The sequence below is a fragment of the Nannobrachium achirus genome (genome assembly GCF_963921795.1).
Source record: "Nannobrachium achirus genome assembly, chromosome: 13".
In the NCBI taxonomy this organism is placed as follows: Eukaryota; Metazoa; Chordata; class Actinopteri; order Myctophiformes; family Myctophidae; genus Nannobrachium; species Nannobrachium achirus.
This window is the reverse complement of record NC_137833.1, coordinates 10,864,158-10,880,984: the sequence shown is the minus strand read 5'-3', so window position 1 is coordinate 10,880,984 and position 16,827 is coordinate 10,864,158. Positions and strand designations below refer to the sequence as shown.

At 43.9% G+C, this 16,827-nt stretch overlaps 1 protein-coding gene and 1 pseudogene across 2 annotated transcripts in view; one reads left to right on the top strand and one right to left on the bottom strand.

The window, feature by feature from the left end:
- Positions 1 to 419: 419 nt before the first annotated feature.
- LOC308297138 overlaps positions 420 to 16,827 on the bottom strand; it is a 33,117-nt pseudogene continuing 16,709 nt past the window's right edge. The window contains exons 4-14 of the transcript XR_013963369.1: positions 13,989 to 14,116; positions 13,448 to 13,530; positions 12,128 to 12,245; positions 11,230 to 11,336; positions 10,949 to 11,032; positions 10,515 to 10,606; positions 8,101 to 8,172; positions 7,718 to 7,846; positions 7,151 to 7,258; positions 4,538 to 4,796; positions 420 to 2,334 (exon numbers count right to left, since the gene is read on the bottom strand). The product of XR_013963369.1 is annotated as an uncharacterized misc_RNA (transcript). The remainder of the gene's footprint in view (positions 2,335 to 4,537; positions 4,797 to 7,150; positions 7,259 to 7,717; positions 7,847 to 8,100; positions 8,173 to 10,514; positions 10,607 to 10,948; positions 11,033 to 11,229; positions 11,337 to 12,127; positions 12,246 to 13,447; positions 13,531 to 13,988; positions 14,117 to 16,827) is intronic.
- On the top strand, positions 9,196 to 9,480 carry LOC308297620 (NADH dehydrogenase [ubiquinone] 1 beta subcomplex subunit 3-like; the record flags this gene model as incomplete). Its single annotated transcript, XM_080741129.1, has 1 exon — positions 9,196 to 9,480. The coding sequence occupies one exon, from the start codon at positions 9,196 to 9,198 to the stop codon at positions 9,478 to 9,480; it is 285 nt and encodes a 94-aa protein (XP_080597255.1).

Genomic DNA, 16,827 nt, shown 5'->3' with positions numbered 1-16,827 from the left:
TGAGCCGTCATTACCTAATAAACTTGACCTTTTACTCTGTACTTAGTCTGCTTTTTTTCCCCATCTACACCAAACCTCTTTGCCGAAAATAGCCGATCTCCGAGCTTGTAGATCTGCTATTTTTGGCTACAGTTCTCAGAATATGGACACTAGGGTTCAAGTTGTTAATATAAAAAAGATTGGAAGATTTGGAGGACCCCCTGTAGTAACTCTGAGGACCCCCCTAGGGGTCCCGGACCCCCTGTTGAAGACCCCTGCGCTAAACAAAGAGTATTTATCATAAATCATATAATTATTATTTATTTTCTCCACAGAATCCAAGTTTTTATGGTCACCAGGGTTGTGAGTGGCTTTGATTCCAGGCTTAAAATAATTGATATAAATATTCTTGGACATCTCTATGGGGGAAAAAAAATGAATGGCCCTTTCCTTGAGTGGAACCACAGAATGGCCACCGCTGCTATGCCTAATAGCTCGCTAGTTTATCCAAACCCCAGTGTAGCGGGCGCTAACCGCACCTGCCACGCTTCCATCCGGGTGTTTGGCAGCAACAGACAACACAATAAATAATTCTAATTTAAATTCACACCCACAGGGCTCTGATTCTCTACAACCTAAAAGCTGTGTGTAAAATAGTTTTCCTTCTTTATGCTCTTTTAGAAAAAAACAAAAACAAACATTAGCACCATCATTTGGAATGGGAGTGTATGTGTGATATTTTAGCCTATATACTCCAGAACTGACTTCTGCTCAGCAGTAGTGAAAGAAAGAAAATAAAAAGAAAACGTTCAAATGACAACCCACTGTCTGAGGAGGGAAGCTTCTAGACCAGTGGTTCTCAAAGTGGATTCCAGGGACTCTGTGGGTTCCTTTATGGGCGTCTAAATTGACCCATACAAGTCTGTAACTCTGACAGTGTACAAATGGAACCAAATGCACCCTAACGGGCCCATTTGGTTCCATTTCTACACTGTCAAAGGGGAGAGTCAGTCCTTAAAATGTAAAGTTTGAGAAACACAGTTCTAGATGCTTTTAGATCATCAGAAACAATCACATGATTTGGGTAAAAAAAAACAAAAAAACCTAATGACTGGAACCAAAAGCGGACCAAACCTGTGTGACCCTAATAGTCCCAGACTTCGTAATACGACGGACGGCGAAAATACCAGATCTACAGTACGAGCTCACAACTCGTTGTGTGAGCTTGTGGATCTGCCATTTCCGCCGTTTTCAGAGATTTTATTTCACGATTTGTGCCGACAGATTCACGTGACAACAAGCCCAAAACAGGGAAAGGCCAGGCTGAAGGAGTGGTTAATATGTCTATGCTGTCATGTCGTGTTATGCAGGATTATCCAACAGAAGCCAAGTTCATGTCTCATTCGGCCTGAAGTCTTTAACAGCCATCGCTCGAACGCTGATACTCTTTAGTCCCGAGCACTGGCGGCCAATCATTTTGACCAGAATCAGTCCCACTCCCCGAAAAACACAGGAAAGTTTGTGTGGTAATGTTTAAAGTGGCTAATGGGTTAAACAATCTACTGGATATTAAGTAACCCACCGGTCACTGTGACCGGTGGGTTACAAAGTTAGGTTTGTTGTGCTACCGAGTCTGAGTTGAACATCATCAGTTCCAGGCCATCTCCAAGCTTCTCCACCAAAGAGAGAAGAACCGGTCATTTATTAAATAGCCTTCTCCACCAAGAGAAAAAAATAAAAACGAACATCTCCGGCTTTCTCCTCCAAGAAACCAAAAAAGAAATACAGGACATATCTCCAAACATCTCCACCGAGAGAGAGAGAGAGAGGGCCATGTGACGTCTCCAACCTTCTCCACAAAGAAAAGAAGAAACGGGACATCTCAAACTTTCTCCACCTTAAGGCAGAAGGACTTGGGGTGGTTCTTTCCGATCTTCTCCTCCAGAAGCAGAAGAACCGGGCCCAGCAGTCTTTAATACTGGTAATGGGGTTTTTTGGTGAACTCTTTATCTTTATTTTGGGGGTTTGTCACTACATTTATCCATCGTGGTTCACATGCTAGCTTCGTGGCTAGCCTTTCAATCGAGATTCAAACTTCGTAGCTGATCAATGTTGGCGTCAAGCTTTGTAGCTTTTAGCTCCTCGGCTACGGCGGGGTTGGCTAGCTGGCCGTCGACGTCCCAAGGTTCTCTTCCAACTTGTTTCCGCCCGGTTAGCGTTAGCCGGCGAGAGGCCCCCGGCTAGCAAGCGCTAGTTGATTAGTGTCGGGGCTGACTAGTGTTAACTTCGCAGAGCTGGGCTGTTGTTGCTTCTGTCCGTGTCTTTGTTTGTGTCCTTCATCAAGGCAGAAAACACCTGAAGAAGAGACACAGCGTTAGTCTCCGCTCCTCCACAGCAACAGAACAGTTATTAACCATATTTATTCATCTCTATATATTTATATGTCCATTGTAGGTCGACTGTTGTCGGGAAACCTATTCTTATGGGGGTCCCTGACACAAAATCTTTTCAAATGGGGGTTGTGGCCCAAATACATATCAATTTGGGGGTCCTTGACATGAAAATGTTGGAGAACAAAGGACAATAAACAAGCAAAGGATACTGTACTGCTTTTTGTTTTTAGATACTTTGGGTTTTTTCCTCTGTCAGCAAAAGTCGTTGGGCATTAGATCCTAAATATGGTAAAATCTCACAACAAACATTTCCTATGGCCTCGTCCTAATGTGAAACAGTGTGAAACATTGCTGTTTCTAAACAATGAACACAATATGTAAAATGATGGTTACTAATATTATTGTTCCTGCTGTTCTACATACTGCCAACCGGGTGAAGGAATCACAGATCGAGGCTTTACGCTTTGCTTTTATGAAATATCCCAGACCATTAGGGTTTTATGGAAGATGCTTCAGAGCTCATCTTTTTCACAGAATCGTCTCTCATTTCGTGTCTCGAAAAGTGTCTAGCTAAAACTGCCTTTTTCAATCGGCAGTAACTGTGGATTACAAGGCTCAAACCAGTCTCCTTTTTTTCTTCTTCACCGAAGCACAGAAATTGTGTCCGTGATCATAAAAGATATATGAAAAACTAAAGATAGCTGGCAGTGGTTAGTTTGGTCAGAAATGGTCTTAATCTCAGATCACATGCTTGGATAAGATGTATCATAGCGTCATTTTCATCTGAGGTGGGCAAAAAATGTCTTGCATTTTTCGGTCCCTGCCTGGTCTTGGAATAATCTCCAGACTAGACTTAAATTGGCCTCACTAATCCCAGAAGATTCAACAGGATTATTGTAGATCAACTTGTACTTGTTTAGATGTCTAAGCCTCTATCTAGGACTGTATTGTTGTACCTGTGGTATTTACAATATCCTAAAGATTATCAGTTTCTCAATGTTGCTCAAAGTGTATCACTTTGGAGATATTTTATACGTTTTCTTTTTCCCTCCTGTGTATAATGGATGTACTACTGTTGTTTTGTTGTGTATTATATGTATGTATGTACAGCAGAGAACTTTTTATCTGCCTCTTGGCCAATTCCCACTTGAAAAAGAGACATTGTCTCAATGTGTTTTTACTGGTTAAATAAAGGTTAAATAAAACAGTGGTTTGGTCAACCCATTTAGACTGGGGTACAAATTATTGCATATTATTATTTAATGCTTTAACTATTGAAAAATAGCAGATCTACAAGCTTATAGCGCAGCACCGAGTGCCGCACTGTAAGACACTTTTCTATAAGTGTCTTCTATAAGTGTCTTCTAAATCCTTCTATAAGGTTCTTTTTTGAAAAACACGTTTCTACTTCAGTGGTTCTCAAACTCTTTCACGTCAAGGACCCCCCAGAATTATATGTAGTTGGCCGACCAACCCCCGTCTCAAAATATTTTGTATCAGGGACCCCCCCAGAAGCAAACATCTGAGTTACAAGCGTTCACTTTACAAGCTCTACAAGCTCGCAGCGTGGCACTCGGTGCCGCGCTGCGAGCTAAAAGGATTGTCGAGCTAAAAGGATTGTCGGGGACATCCACCATCCCGGCCACAGCCTGTTCAGGCCAGTAACTCGGCCGCGGCCAGGCAAGCGGTTCCTTAGCCTCGCCAGCCGCACCCAAAGACTTTGGAGTACCTTCTTTCTGGCCGCCATTAGACAAATGAACAAACACTGAACATTACCTGGCCCGGACTATATGGCCATATGTCTGTGGCTATGTATTGGCATTTTGCACAAGTTTGCACTTTGCACAATTATGCACTTTGCACTTGAGCTTTTGCACTTTTAGGTAACTTAATCTTAGACTATTAATTAAGCAGTGTAGTTTTTAACAACTTAACACTGATTTTAATGTGGTATTTAAGACTGTATATCTGCTGCCTTGGTTTTAGCGCACAATGAATTTCACTTGCCTTTTACATGTAACTGGTATTGTTGACAATAAAGTTGAACCTGAACCTGAACCTGAGCTTGTAGATCTGCTATTTTTTCAATAGTTAAAGCATTCAATAATTCTAGGCCTAAATGGATAAAATATTCTTGGCAGTGGGAAGACGTCGTTGAGACTCACCTGCCCCCAGCGGCGGTTTCCGCTGACCATGTGCGTGTTGGCCATGGCGGTGAACAGGGTGTCGGAGGCCAGGTCCTGGGGCAGCCGCGACAGGAACTGGGCGATGTGGATGAAGTCCATGTGCAGCAGCACGTCTCCGTACAGACGCAGGATGCCCAGGCCCACGCGGAACAGGCTCTCCTCGCCGTCCCGGCAGAACACGTCCCACACGCGGCACGCCACGTCCAGCGGCAGCGACTTGCTGTACAGCGTGAAGATCCTGCCCCAGGTGGAAATGGTAGAAATTAGAGATGGGAAATAAAATCGATATGGCAATATTTAAAGGAGCTATAGTCAACTTATTCTTTGATAGTGTTAGACTAGGATGTAAACAAAGTGTCGGCCCGACAATGGCCAAAATGATTATTTTATCATTATTTTACGCTTTTTGTGGTCATTTTTGAATAGAAACACATATATGAAGCTTATTTTTTTATAAAATATTTTCGAAACATTCTTTTTATTTTAGCATCCGTTTTCAAGAAAAAGTTGACTATAGCTCCTTTAATTTTCCCAATACTGTATCGATACTTCAGGCTGTAGTATCGCAATACTTTTGCAACAAAAAAAACAACAAAAAAAGAAGAAATCCACTGCTTTTCGATAAATGAAAATCAAAATGGTTTTGACTCACTTTGTCCTTTGTAGTCATCAATATAATGTGATGTGCATGCATATTATTAGACTACCCAGGCGGTACTATACATGGTAAGTTGGATTTTCAGCTAAAAAAAGGGAAATTCTGTTGAACATTGCAATTAGCCCTATTCACGGCCCCCCCCCCTCAGCAAATTTCTCAGCAACTTCCTGGTGCTGACGTCAGTTTTGAAGGGGAAACTATAACAGAAATTGCTGGACTTAAAGCCAACAAATCATTATTTCGAAAGGGTAAAGTAAATTATAATGCTTTGTGCCTTTTACTATCTTGTGTTCTTGATCATGCTAGCCATATTTTATACTTTACTAATCGGAAATTACATTAAATTTGCAATTTCTGTGTTAACTCTATGGGCTTTTAGCAGGATTTACCCTTCAAAACGTGACTTCAGCACCAGGAAGTTGCTGAGTGGGCGGGCCGTGAATAGGGCTAATTTATTGCATGGCTTGTTTGAATGCTTGATTTTGATTGGTCAATCGCTGAAATCAGAGGTCTGATATTTCTGGATAACAAACCGCTCCGCTTGATAACGGACCGCTGCTTAATCAAAGGCTCAGAGCACCTGATGCACTGAGGCTGTACTGCGTGAATCTTGTGCTGTATCCAACATGTCAGCCATGTAAACAAACACACAGCAACATTTACTACTAAACGCTGCCCTCAAGAATGTTTTTTGAAAACATTTGAAGTGAGAAATAGACAATGCAGTAACCAAATATGGATTCTATTTGATCAACACTTCCTTGTTTGCGTCGAGGCGACGTTGCGCTCGGCGGACGGCCAGTGCAACACTTTCACTACCGTAAGCAAGGAAATATTTGTTTGGTTTGGTGTTGCGCTCTTAAAACAGCACATCTACAAGCTTGAAGATGTGCTATTTTCAGAGCCCACCTTCATTTGTATTCAAGTTCATAGTAGATTTCATGGTAGTAAATGCTAAATAATTAAAAAGATAAGTTCATGCATAAGTGTATTTCATTTGTTCTAGTCTTTATGTAATGCAGTTTTTCTAAAATAGTCACTGTGTTCCATTCCTGCAAGACAACACATACCGAGCAATAGCGCTAACGCGCCACAAGGGGGCATATACGCTGAGTGAAGTGAGTGCCACAGTATTCTGTCAGTCAAAGAGAAAGCCAATACATCCAGTGTTGCAGTGTGACACAGACTGGATAGGAACGTGTCTATAGAGCTGTCACGATTATGACATTTTACATGACGATTAATCATGACTCAAATAAGTGCTATTAACGATTTGATTGTGTATTTGTCGTTGACAATTACATTCCTGTTTGGCTTTTAGGCTTTGAAGTTGCATGTGGCAATCATGACACCTAACTTAAATATACAAAGAAAGTACTGACATATTTGACAATTTTATACGTAAAAAAGAACATTGCTAGTGGAAATAGCCGATCTACAGCTCACAACGCGTCGCATCGTGACGCGTTGTGAGCTTGTAGATCTGCTATTTCCACTACTTTTTGAAAGTGTTTGTAACTATATTAACATTTCTCAACATGGAAACGATTATGACGACTACGCAAAATAATTGCGATTACCTCAAATAATTGCGATTAGACGATTATGTAATAATTGTGACAGCCCTACGTGTCTAATTCATGTTTTATGTGTTTAAACTATGTCGTTACAGTTGCTTACAGAATGATGAATTGGACTTGGAATTGGAATTGACGGGTGCAACTTAATCTCTTGACCGCTAATATACTTTGTGCACAGATGAAAAGAAAGTAGCAAAGATACCACAAGAGAAATTACATTACGTTGTATTTAAAGCAGACGCACAACAAAACCACACAAAAAGTACAATAGGGAGAAAGAATAACGGGTGAACTGAGTCAGGTAATTTGACTCCAGAGGTACTGTCAGCACAGACAGGTCGAAGGTCAACTCACCAGTCGATGAGATAAAGGTCAGGTCAGACTGTTGGTCTGGAAGTGGTTGAACAGATGAGGAAGATTCTCCTCGAAGAACACCTCGAACGCTGCAAAGTACTTCAACATCTGGAGAGAGGGAGGAGCGATATACAGTAGTAAAGTACTTTAACATATGGAAGACAGAGAGAGAGAGAGAGAGAGAGAGAGAGAGAGAGAGAGAGAGAGGAGGAACAATATAGGTGTACAGTATGCATGTTTATGAGGTTGTGTGTGTAAAGTACTTGTATCACTAATTAGGGGTGGGCGATATGGAAAAATACAAATCACGATATTTTCCCAAGCTGCATCACGATACACGATCTTATCACGATTCTTTTTCACGTTGGTTTTTGTGGTTATTTTTCAAGTTACTTGACAAAAACTAGACTCTCTGGGTTCCTTTTGGGAGGTCTAAATTGAACTTTACAAGTATGTAACTCTGACAGTGTACAAATGAAACCAAATGGACCCTTATGGGTCCATTTGGTTTCATTTGGTTTCATTTTTCACATGCGTGCGTGCGTGCGTGCGTGCGTGCGTGCGTACCAGTTCGTGGTCCACTCTGAAGAAGGCCATCTGACAGGGTTTGTTGAGCAGGTTGGCGAAGGTGATGAAGGCTTCAGCCTCCTCCAGGTTTAGAATCAACACCGCCGCGATGAACGACATGCCCTGCACCTACACACACACACACACACACACACACACACACACACACACACACACACACACACACACACACACACACACACACACACACACACACACACACACACACACACACACACACACACACACACACACACACACACAGAGTTACAGTATAATAATATGTTGGATGTGCTTAATATGTTTTTCCCTTGGACAAACAATGCCCTCTAAACATTAGAAATCATAATGAAATAAAAAATAAAAAGTGTGTTCAGACTCACATATCCGATGTCAGGTCGGTAGCAGGTGTAAGCACCCAGAATACTGTGGAGTAAATCATGGTAGGGACCACCCTGAGAGAGAGACAGAGAGAGTTTGTATCTGTCTGTGTTCCATTTGTATACAGACCCAGCGATGAGAACAGTTGCACTAGGCTGCGACATACTAAAGCCTAGGCCAACTTCTGTGGCCAAAGCGAAGTGCCTCTCGCCTACAACAACTGATAAAGTATAGTTTTTGACCGCGGCGGGAGCGAGCCGTCTGAAGCGAACTTGAGCAACGAGAGGTAAAGATTTTGGCATGACACCACTAGGCCAGTATTTTCCCCCCACGTTCTTTGAATGTTTTACAGCGGAAGTCAATGGGGCTGAGATTGGCTGAAACCATGCCCATATTTGGAGTCATAGATAATACCATCTCTGTCGCATAGAAGAAACCTTGTGTCCAGAACTGTTACTTTAGGATTCCATTTTAAAAATAGCTAAAAGTAGAAGATCTATAAAGCTCAAAAGTGGTGCTGGTGGATGTGCCATTTTAGACGCTTTTGTGTGACGCTGTACGTACTATGATCAAGATGTTAAGTTCAAATATGGACATACCAGTATGACTGACTGATGTCATAGATTCTATGACGTCAGTCATCTGTGACATAGCTGATTGATGTCAAAGGCTGGTCATTGTTCATATGAATGAAGTCTACATTCTACTTTACATTGGACGTTTCTCAAGACGCGCAAAGGACAGCCACGCAGAAGAAAGGATGAGGAAGGAGCGGGAGCGCTAGCCAGCTGCTTTCGTGCCTACACATTAAACCCTCTCGATGTCGAGAGTCTGTTGTGATCTCCGTTCGTGCCCAATTATGGAATTCCACACTGACGTCATCGATGACATCATCAATATGAGGGATAAGGACTCGCCTGTCCCCGATCACAATATCGTGCACGAAACTGCATTGAGTGACGTCACTCTGACATCACCATTACGTCAACTCCCGAGTGACGTTATTTCTATGGGAAAGCGAAACAAGAGCGCAGTAGCAGCGCATACCTTCGCTACAGAAGTGACTAACGACCAGTCCATCTAGTAAAGAAAGAGTCATGGGAGGTGACCACCAGGGACACGGTAAGGAGAGCTCCCTGCCGGACTGGAGGCAGTGGAAGGTGGAGGGGACTCCGCTGGAGTTCACCCAGCGCAGGCTGAAGGCCCGGGGCCTCACGGACCCCTGGGCGCGCAACGAGGCCTGGAGGTACTCGGGGCGCTTCTCGCGTCCCGTCACCCTGTCCGACGTGCTGCTCAGGGGGTTCAAGTGGGGCTTTGTGGCCTTCACGGTCGCCCTGGCTGTGGAGTACGCACTGTTCCCACCCAAGAAGAGTGACCACTGATGATGGGCCATCCCATATGAATGTCGTATGCTGTTTGATAAGACGGCGTTAACATCCTCAACAACTATTTGCCTAGAACAGAAGAGCTTATAGCGTCACGTCTAAACTAAAGATATTCCTACTGACCAGAAGAGAAAGCGCATCGCAAAATGTCACTGCAGCTGAAAGCCTGGGATGTGAGCGAAGCACAGGGCACTGAATGATAACGCCAATTGGTTAATTCTTGGGCTTTATCTCTCAAAACAGATTCTACTAAAAGCTGAATCTATCAACACCACTCATCTAAACATGTAGTGTTGTTGTTAGTAGGAATACACAGGAGGAAATGGACTAAGAAAGGGGAGGAGCCAAAACAAATTCCTGCTTCTACAGGAATGTGCTAGAGCGACGCCACGAAGTGTGTCCCCCAACGGTGTGACATACATTTCTTAAGGTCACAGACGCTTCATAAAATGTCACATACTCTGACTACTTGTCAAGACTCTGTTACCGTGGAGATGCAGGAGGCTGTCAGTCATACCCTTGTTTAACATTTATTATTGGCGAGGCTGTCGGCCAGTCGCAGACGGACACTGCGAAGACTCATACCTCGGAACGCAACGAGACGCTTAGTGCCACGCAAGCATGGATTGGGAAAGCATGTGGAAAGCATGTTTGTGTCCGTTGCCATATATGGAGATCCCTGAGGTCATAGCACTCATGTCATAGTCTAGCATCATTCCCGAATAAGCCGGTGCCCAATGGGCATTGGCGGTTGGAGTCGCAGACCTAATATCCCTGTTGTGAGCTCCTATGAACACTAGATTTTCAGTCTGTGAATCTAGTTTAAAATATAAAATGCACAAATGATGTTATGTGGTCAATGTATCTATCGCACGTTTAAAATCAACACCGCAACAAATCAACAACATGCCCTGCACCTACTGTACCTACACACACACACACACACACACACACACACACACGCACACGCACACACACAGACACACACACACACACACACGCACACACACCCACACACACAGCACACATACCTTTTGGAATATGAAGAGTGAGGGGAAGGTTCTGGAGATGTCCAGTTTAATCAGGTCCAAACTGGACTCTCTGTCTGCCAGAGACGCTCCCTCTGAGAACCACAAACACATCAAATAAGACTTAGACTTTATTCAACAATAATAATAAAATAATAATGATGTACAGTATAATAAACAGATGGGCTGGCAGACAGTCAAGCCAACAAAACACCTTCTAAATTACTAGTTCTCAAACATTCTCAAACTACCTGCAATTTGATATGCATTTGGCCGTGGACCCCCCTCCCCCCCTCAGATGTTTACTGAAAATTAGAATAGTACTAGCTTGGATTTCTGCCATTTTTGAGAATCACGGTTACTAAACCAATGTCCTAAATCTTAAGACTTTCTCTGAAAAACAGTCAGACAGACAGTTTGTAGGTGTCTCATCTCACCACTCTCGCTGTCATTGACTGAACTGGTCTCACTGTAGCTCCTGCACTTCTCCTTGGCTCTGGACAGGAAGATCTCATACAGCTCTGTGCACAAACACAACACACACTATTCAACATCACACACTCTGCTGCTCTGTGTGTGTGTGTGTGTGTGTGTGTGTGTGTGTGTGTGTGTGTGTGTGTGTGTGTGCGTGTGTGCGTGCGTGCGTGCGTGCGTGCGTGCGTGCGTGCGTGCGTGCGTGCGTGCGTGCGTGCGTGCGTGCGTGCGTGCGTGTGTGTACCAGGTGTAATGTTGAGCTCATTAGCGATGGCCAGACTCCAGACCCTTCCTCTGACGCTGGGAGGAAGACCGTTCCACCACAGGTCTCTGACCCGACGAGACCCCTTCCTACACACACACACACACACACACACATGCACGTACGCACACACACACACACACAATAAAACAGTATTTGTTTGATTAGGTTGAAGTACAAAAAACTCACTTTTCTTTTTGTACCGTATGTCTAATCATACACACACCTGCTGCTATTTGGACCTAAGCAACGTGTTTGCAACTTCACACCTTAAGGTAGCTCCTCTACCAAGCAGACTACGACAGATTACTACAGACTGGCGGTAGGGGTGGGGCGATATGAAAATGTCATGTCACGATTATTGTGAGTGTTATTTTTTAGCACGAGAAACGACAATAACGAATATCGTACCATCCCTAACTGATGGTCGAATGAAGTCGGGAGATCAGTCTGTTGGAGAAAAACAAGTTGCCGAATGCACCTGGGAGCCGACATCGACAGATGGCTACTATGGTGCAAAAGAATATCCTATAGCTTGATGTCTTTTTCCAACAACAAGCTCGCTGCTATCTGACGGCCGAAAGCCGATCGAACTTGCTCAGTCGGCTTTCAATGCTTGGCTACAACAGGTGATCTGAAGGTTTCAGTGTTCCCACCACCCATTCAACACCAGCTTATTTAAATAACATTAGTTAATTATTTCTTCTCCACTTTCTGGTAAACAATAAACTGATGGAGCTTACACTACTTTCAGCCACTTCTTTCCACCTGTAAAACCGTGATGTGACAATATATTGGTTCTGTCTCTGAAACATGCGCACAAATACACATACGCATGTACACACACACACACACACACACACACACACAGTGTACGTACACAGAGTCCCAGTGAGGCAGAATCTCGTTGTTCCAGATGTGGATGGCGTGAGCGATGCTCTCCTCCTGCCGGTACCTCTCCTTCATCTGTCGTTTCTTCTTCTGGGCCTCCTTCATCTCTGAGATACACAGAGAGAGAGACACATGGATGAATGAGAGGTTTGGCATAATCTTCCTTTCTTTATTGCTCATTTCATGGATGTGTTTGTGTCATTATTATTGGAAAGGTTTCTACCGGATATGATATGATACGATGTTGTCGTGTCAGTGAGACAAGCCAAGTGGTTACAACTCTTCCTATATAAGTGGAGACGTGGGAGAAAGGTTCATTTGTTTGTTCATTGGTTGACAATTTCCAGGCCTATATAAGTCATTCAGCGCAATAATTAGTCACTTACTCCTCACGTGGCGGACTGTTACGCCACAGTTGCTTGCCTACCGAATTCAGTTACCTACCCCGATACCCGGATGTTGTGATCATGTGGCGCAAACACGCTGGAAAATTACAGCAGCGTCCCCTTTCCCCCCGCTTCTTCACACACCAACAACAACACCAAGCATTAAGACGTATTTTCCTTGCTCCGCGAAAAAAGAAGCAATGATTTAACTTGATTTAACTTCACACCAGTACTGGAAAAATATTTTTCTAATTTCCAGGACTTTCATGACCGTGGGAACCCTGATTACATTTATTACATTGTTTAATGTTGTATACTGTTACTTTATGTTCCATTATTTATGTGTTTGTATCGTTTATGCTTTTTTCTATCCTTTGACGTTAGATGTTTTGAGCTGAGCCCCGCTTCCATCTCCTATCAGACCCCTGAGCGCTGTGAATGCTGGACCCTGAAGCCAACTCTGCAGAGGTCTCTAGACAGGTGCTACACCAGAATGTTACGTGTAGTGTCAGCAGGAGTACACATGTTATCAACAAGAATCTGTATGCTGGAATATTAAGGGTGAGTAATAAAATAGCAGCCAGGAGAATGAGACTTGCAGGACACTGCCAAAGACACCTGGATCTGCCAGCCAGCAAACTGCTGCTATGGGAACCAACACATGGGTACCGGTCACGAGGACATCCCACACTAACATATGTGGATGTACTCAAGAAAGACGCAGGGGCAAAAAGCACCAACGAGCTGGCCAGATGTATAGAGAACCGGGATGACTGGAAGCGACAATGGAGGGCTCGTCTGAGGACGACCTAGAGAGATCAGCTGGATCACGCTTAAAATTAATTCCCCGTGTGGGAGAATGAATCTAATGATTGAACTACAAGAGCACATGGAGGTCAAATGTCCAGAGTGTCCGACCGTACCTCTTCTCTTGGCTCCAGCCACCATCTCCTCATACTCCTGTTTATGTCTCTGAGCCTCTTCTAGACACTTAGCAGGCAGGTTCCTGCACGCACGAACGCACGCACACACACACACACACACGCACGCACACGCGCACACACACACACACACACACACACACACAATCAAGTTTCAAGTAAATGCATTCAGGTATAAATCACTGATCTTTTTAGACAAACATCTTCGGTTCTAAATGACATCAAACGTTCACGCAATACCAAACATGAACAGTGTTTTGTTATAGGGTCAATCTAACGTATATTTCAACAGGGCAGCGGTCCATAAACATGAAATACTTTGCATCGACAGCATGTCAAGATGCAGTATTGGAGACGTAGCCTGTGTCCTGGTTGGTTGTGCATCAGTGATGCACTGTAATCCTGTGTGTTTTCATGCACCTCCTAGGTAACTAATTGCACAGATATGGGTCTAATATTTTACATGACACACAGACATTCCGTAAATTAATATTTAGATTTAGTCTAAGTGTCGGAGACTCACGGAGGCCGGTCTTCCAGGATCAGAGCGGTGGTGGAGAGGGGCTCAAACTCCAGGTTCCTCCTCTTCCCCACAGCCACTGGAGGGCGCTGTGAGCAGGGCGGGTCACATGAGGCCTTCAGCTGCTCCTCCTACACACAACAACAACACAGGAAGATGATCCTTAGTTTAGGATTTAGATTCCTAAACACATTGGCTGTGTCCGAAATGCGGAACACGTTCCCTACTCCCTAACCCTAAATGAGGGATCCAGATGTAGTGTACTACAGTAGTGAACAAATCAGCGCATTTCGGACACTACTCCGTCGCCATCTGGTTGCGTCATCGCTGTCGCACAGTTAAAACGCTCTAGCGCTGGCTTTTGGAGCAATAAATAATAGCCGATCTACAAGCTCTCAACAGGGGGCGAAGCGACGCGTTGTGAGCTTGTACATCAACTCCCCAATGCTTGTGGATTGTAAATAACATACCAACATGTTGTGGTGTTATTATGAGAAATAGGCCAAATATAATTATGTTTTTATTCATCACAATTCAATAAAATAATGTTAAAAAATATATAGGCCTATATATATTTTTTAAATTGTATTCATTCATTGGTGAATCAATGAATGAATAATGTTTATGCCACATTCATTTGTCTCACATGCAGACATACACCCATGTTTGTGATAAAATAGGTTATTCTTGCTAATTTAAATAACATTAATTTATCATGATTATTATCAGCTGTGGAAGGTTGGGAAGAAAAGATCGAAAAACAAAAGCCTCCATGAACAACTTTAGAGCTGTTTCCATCATTAAATGATGAAAAACGAATTTTGTTCTCTGGTGGACATTTGTACGAGTTGTTTTCTTTAGCCGGTGGTTCTGCTACGGACGGCTCTGTTGCGTTTGCTCAGCAACAGGTGGCTACTCCTCCTGCCCAGAGACGCAGAGACGAGCCTGCAGTGTGCGTGTGCGCGTGCACACCGCATGTGCGTGCTCAAAGCGCGAGACAGCGGCCGCAGTGCATTGTGGGGCGGCAGGGCTTGAATAGCGCTTGAATAGTGACCATCGAATGCTCACTACAAATCCAAATGCATTGTGGGATACTTCAGTAGACTATATTAGGGTACAAAAATGCTCACTATACATTCGGACACTAGTTCAAAATGGCGGAGCCCCCTTTTAGTACACTACATTAGAGAATAGGGTGGATTTCGGACGCAGCCATTAAGACCTGACAAATACCTAATAATGTCTTCTAAATCCTATAATGTTTCTTTATATGTGGTGCTCAATGTTTTTAATGTCAAGGATATTTGACCGCGGACCCCCATCTCAAAATATTGGAACCATATGGACCCTTACAGGTCTGTAACTCTGAGAGAGTACAAATGGAACGAAATGGACCCTTACAGGTCTGTAACTCTGAGAGAGTACAAATGGAACCAAATGGACCCTTACAGGTCTGTAACTCAGAGAGTACAAATGGAACCAAATGGACCCTTACGGGTCTGTAACTCTGAGAGTGTACAAATGGAACCAAATGGACCTTTACAGGTCTGTAACTCTGAGAGTACAAATGGAACCAAATGGACCCTTACAGGTCTGTAACTCTGAGAGTGTACAAATGGAACCAAATGGACCCTTACAGGTCTGTAACTCTGAGGGGCCTTTTCCACCGGCAAAGAACCGGTTCTGGTTCTTTCTCCCGCCTTTGGCATGAACCAGAGGTGAGCTTTTCCACCGAGAACCGGAGTTGGTTCTGAACCGTAAAAGTTGGTTCCGAATGGGAACCACAAAATCCTTGGTTCCTCTGGTTCAATCATGGTTCAATCTGGTGGAAACGCAAGACGGTTCGCAAGAACGAACCAAGGTTCCAAGAAAGTTGAACCGGCACTGGTTCTGGAACCGGTTCTTTGCCAGTGGAAAAGGCCCCTGATAGTGTACAAATGGAACCAAATGGACCCGTAATGGTGGTTGTAGTTGTAAAGCAGACGTGATGTCCACAGAACGAGCTCTGACGGTGGGATGAAAACCCGCTTCCGGAAAACAACTTAGAAATTTGATGAAACCCATTACGTATTTTCAATGTTCTGGGATCCGGTTACTTCGGTTCCGGATCCCAACCCTAACACACGCTTCACCACTAGGTGGCGAAATGGTGCAAAGTGGTCTCTTAATGGCGTTGGATCTCACAAGAGTGCATGGCTGGGACAGAGGAAGGTCGACAGAGAAGTTAGTTTTCTTATGATTGGTCTCTGAATAAATGCGATTTTAGTTTCTAGTGTTTAATGTTTCGAAAGACATCTGGCTTCTGGCCTGTGTGTGTGTGTGTGTGTGTGTGTGTGTGTGTGTGTGTGTGTGTGTGTGTGTGTGTTTGTGTGCACTACACACTTACAGCTGGGCCACATTATGACGCAGCTAAGCAACTGAGGACATGGTAAGAGCTTTGTGTGTGTGACACACACACACACACACACACACACACACACACACACACACACACACACACACACACACACACACACACACACACACACACACACACACACACACACACACACACACACACACACACACACACACACACACACACACACACACACACACACTAGACGCTGTCTAAGCAACCAAAAGTGCACAAGTGTGCATTTTTTATGCGTGTGTATGCACTTGGATATTCCCTATTTAAGCCACAATGCGCGGGCCCTCTTGTGTGTGTGCGAGGGTGTGTGTGTGTGCGCACGTGCATGCATTTGGCAGAAGATATGGACAGCTATTTAATCCTTTAATGCAGTTCGGTAAATAACCACCAGGGGCCCCCCACAGGAAACAACTTTCCACTCATCTGGTA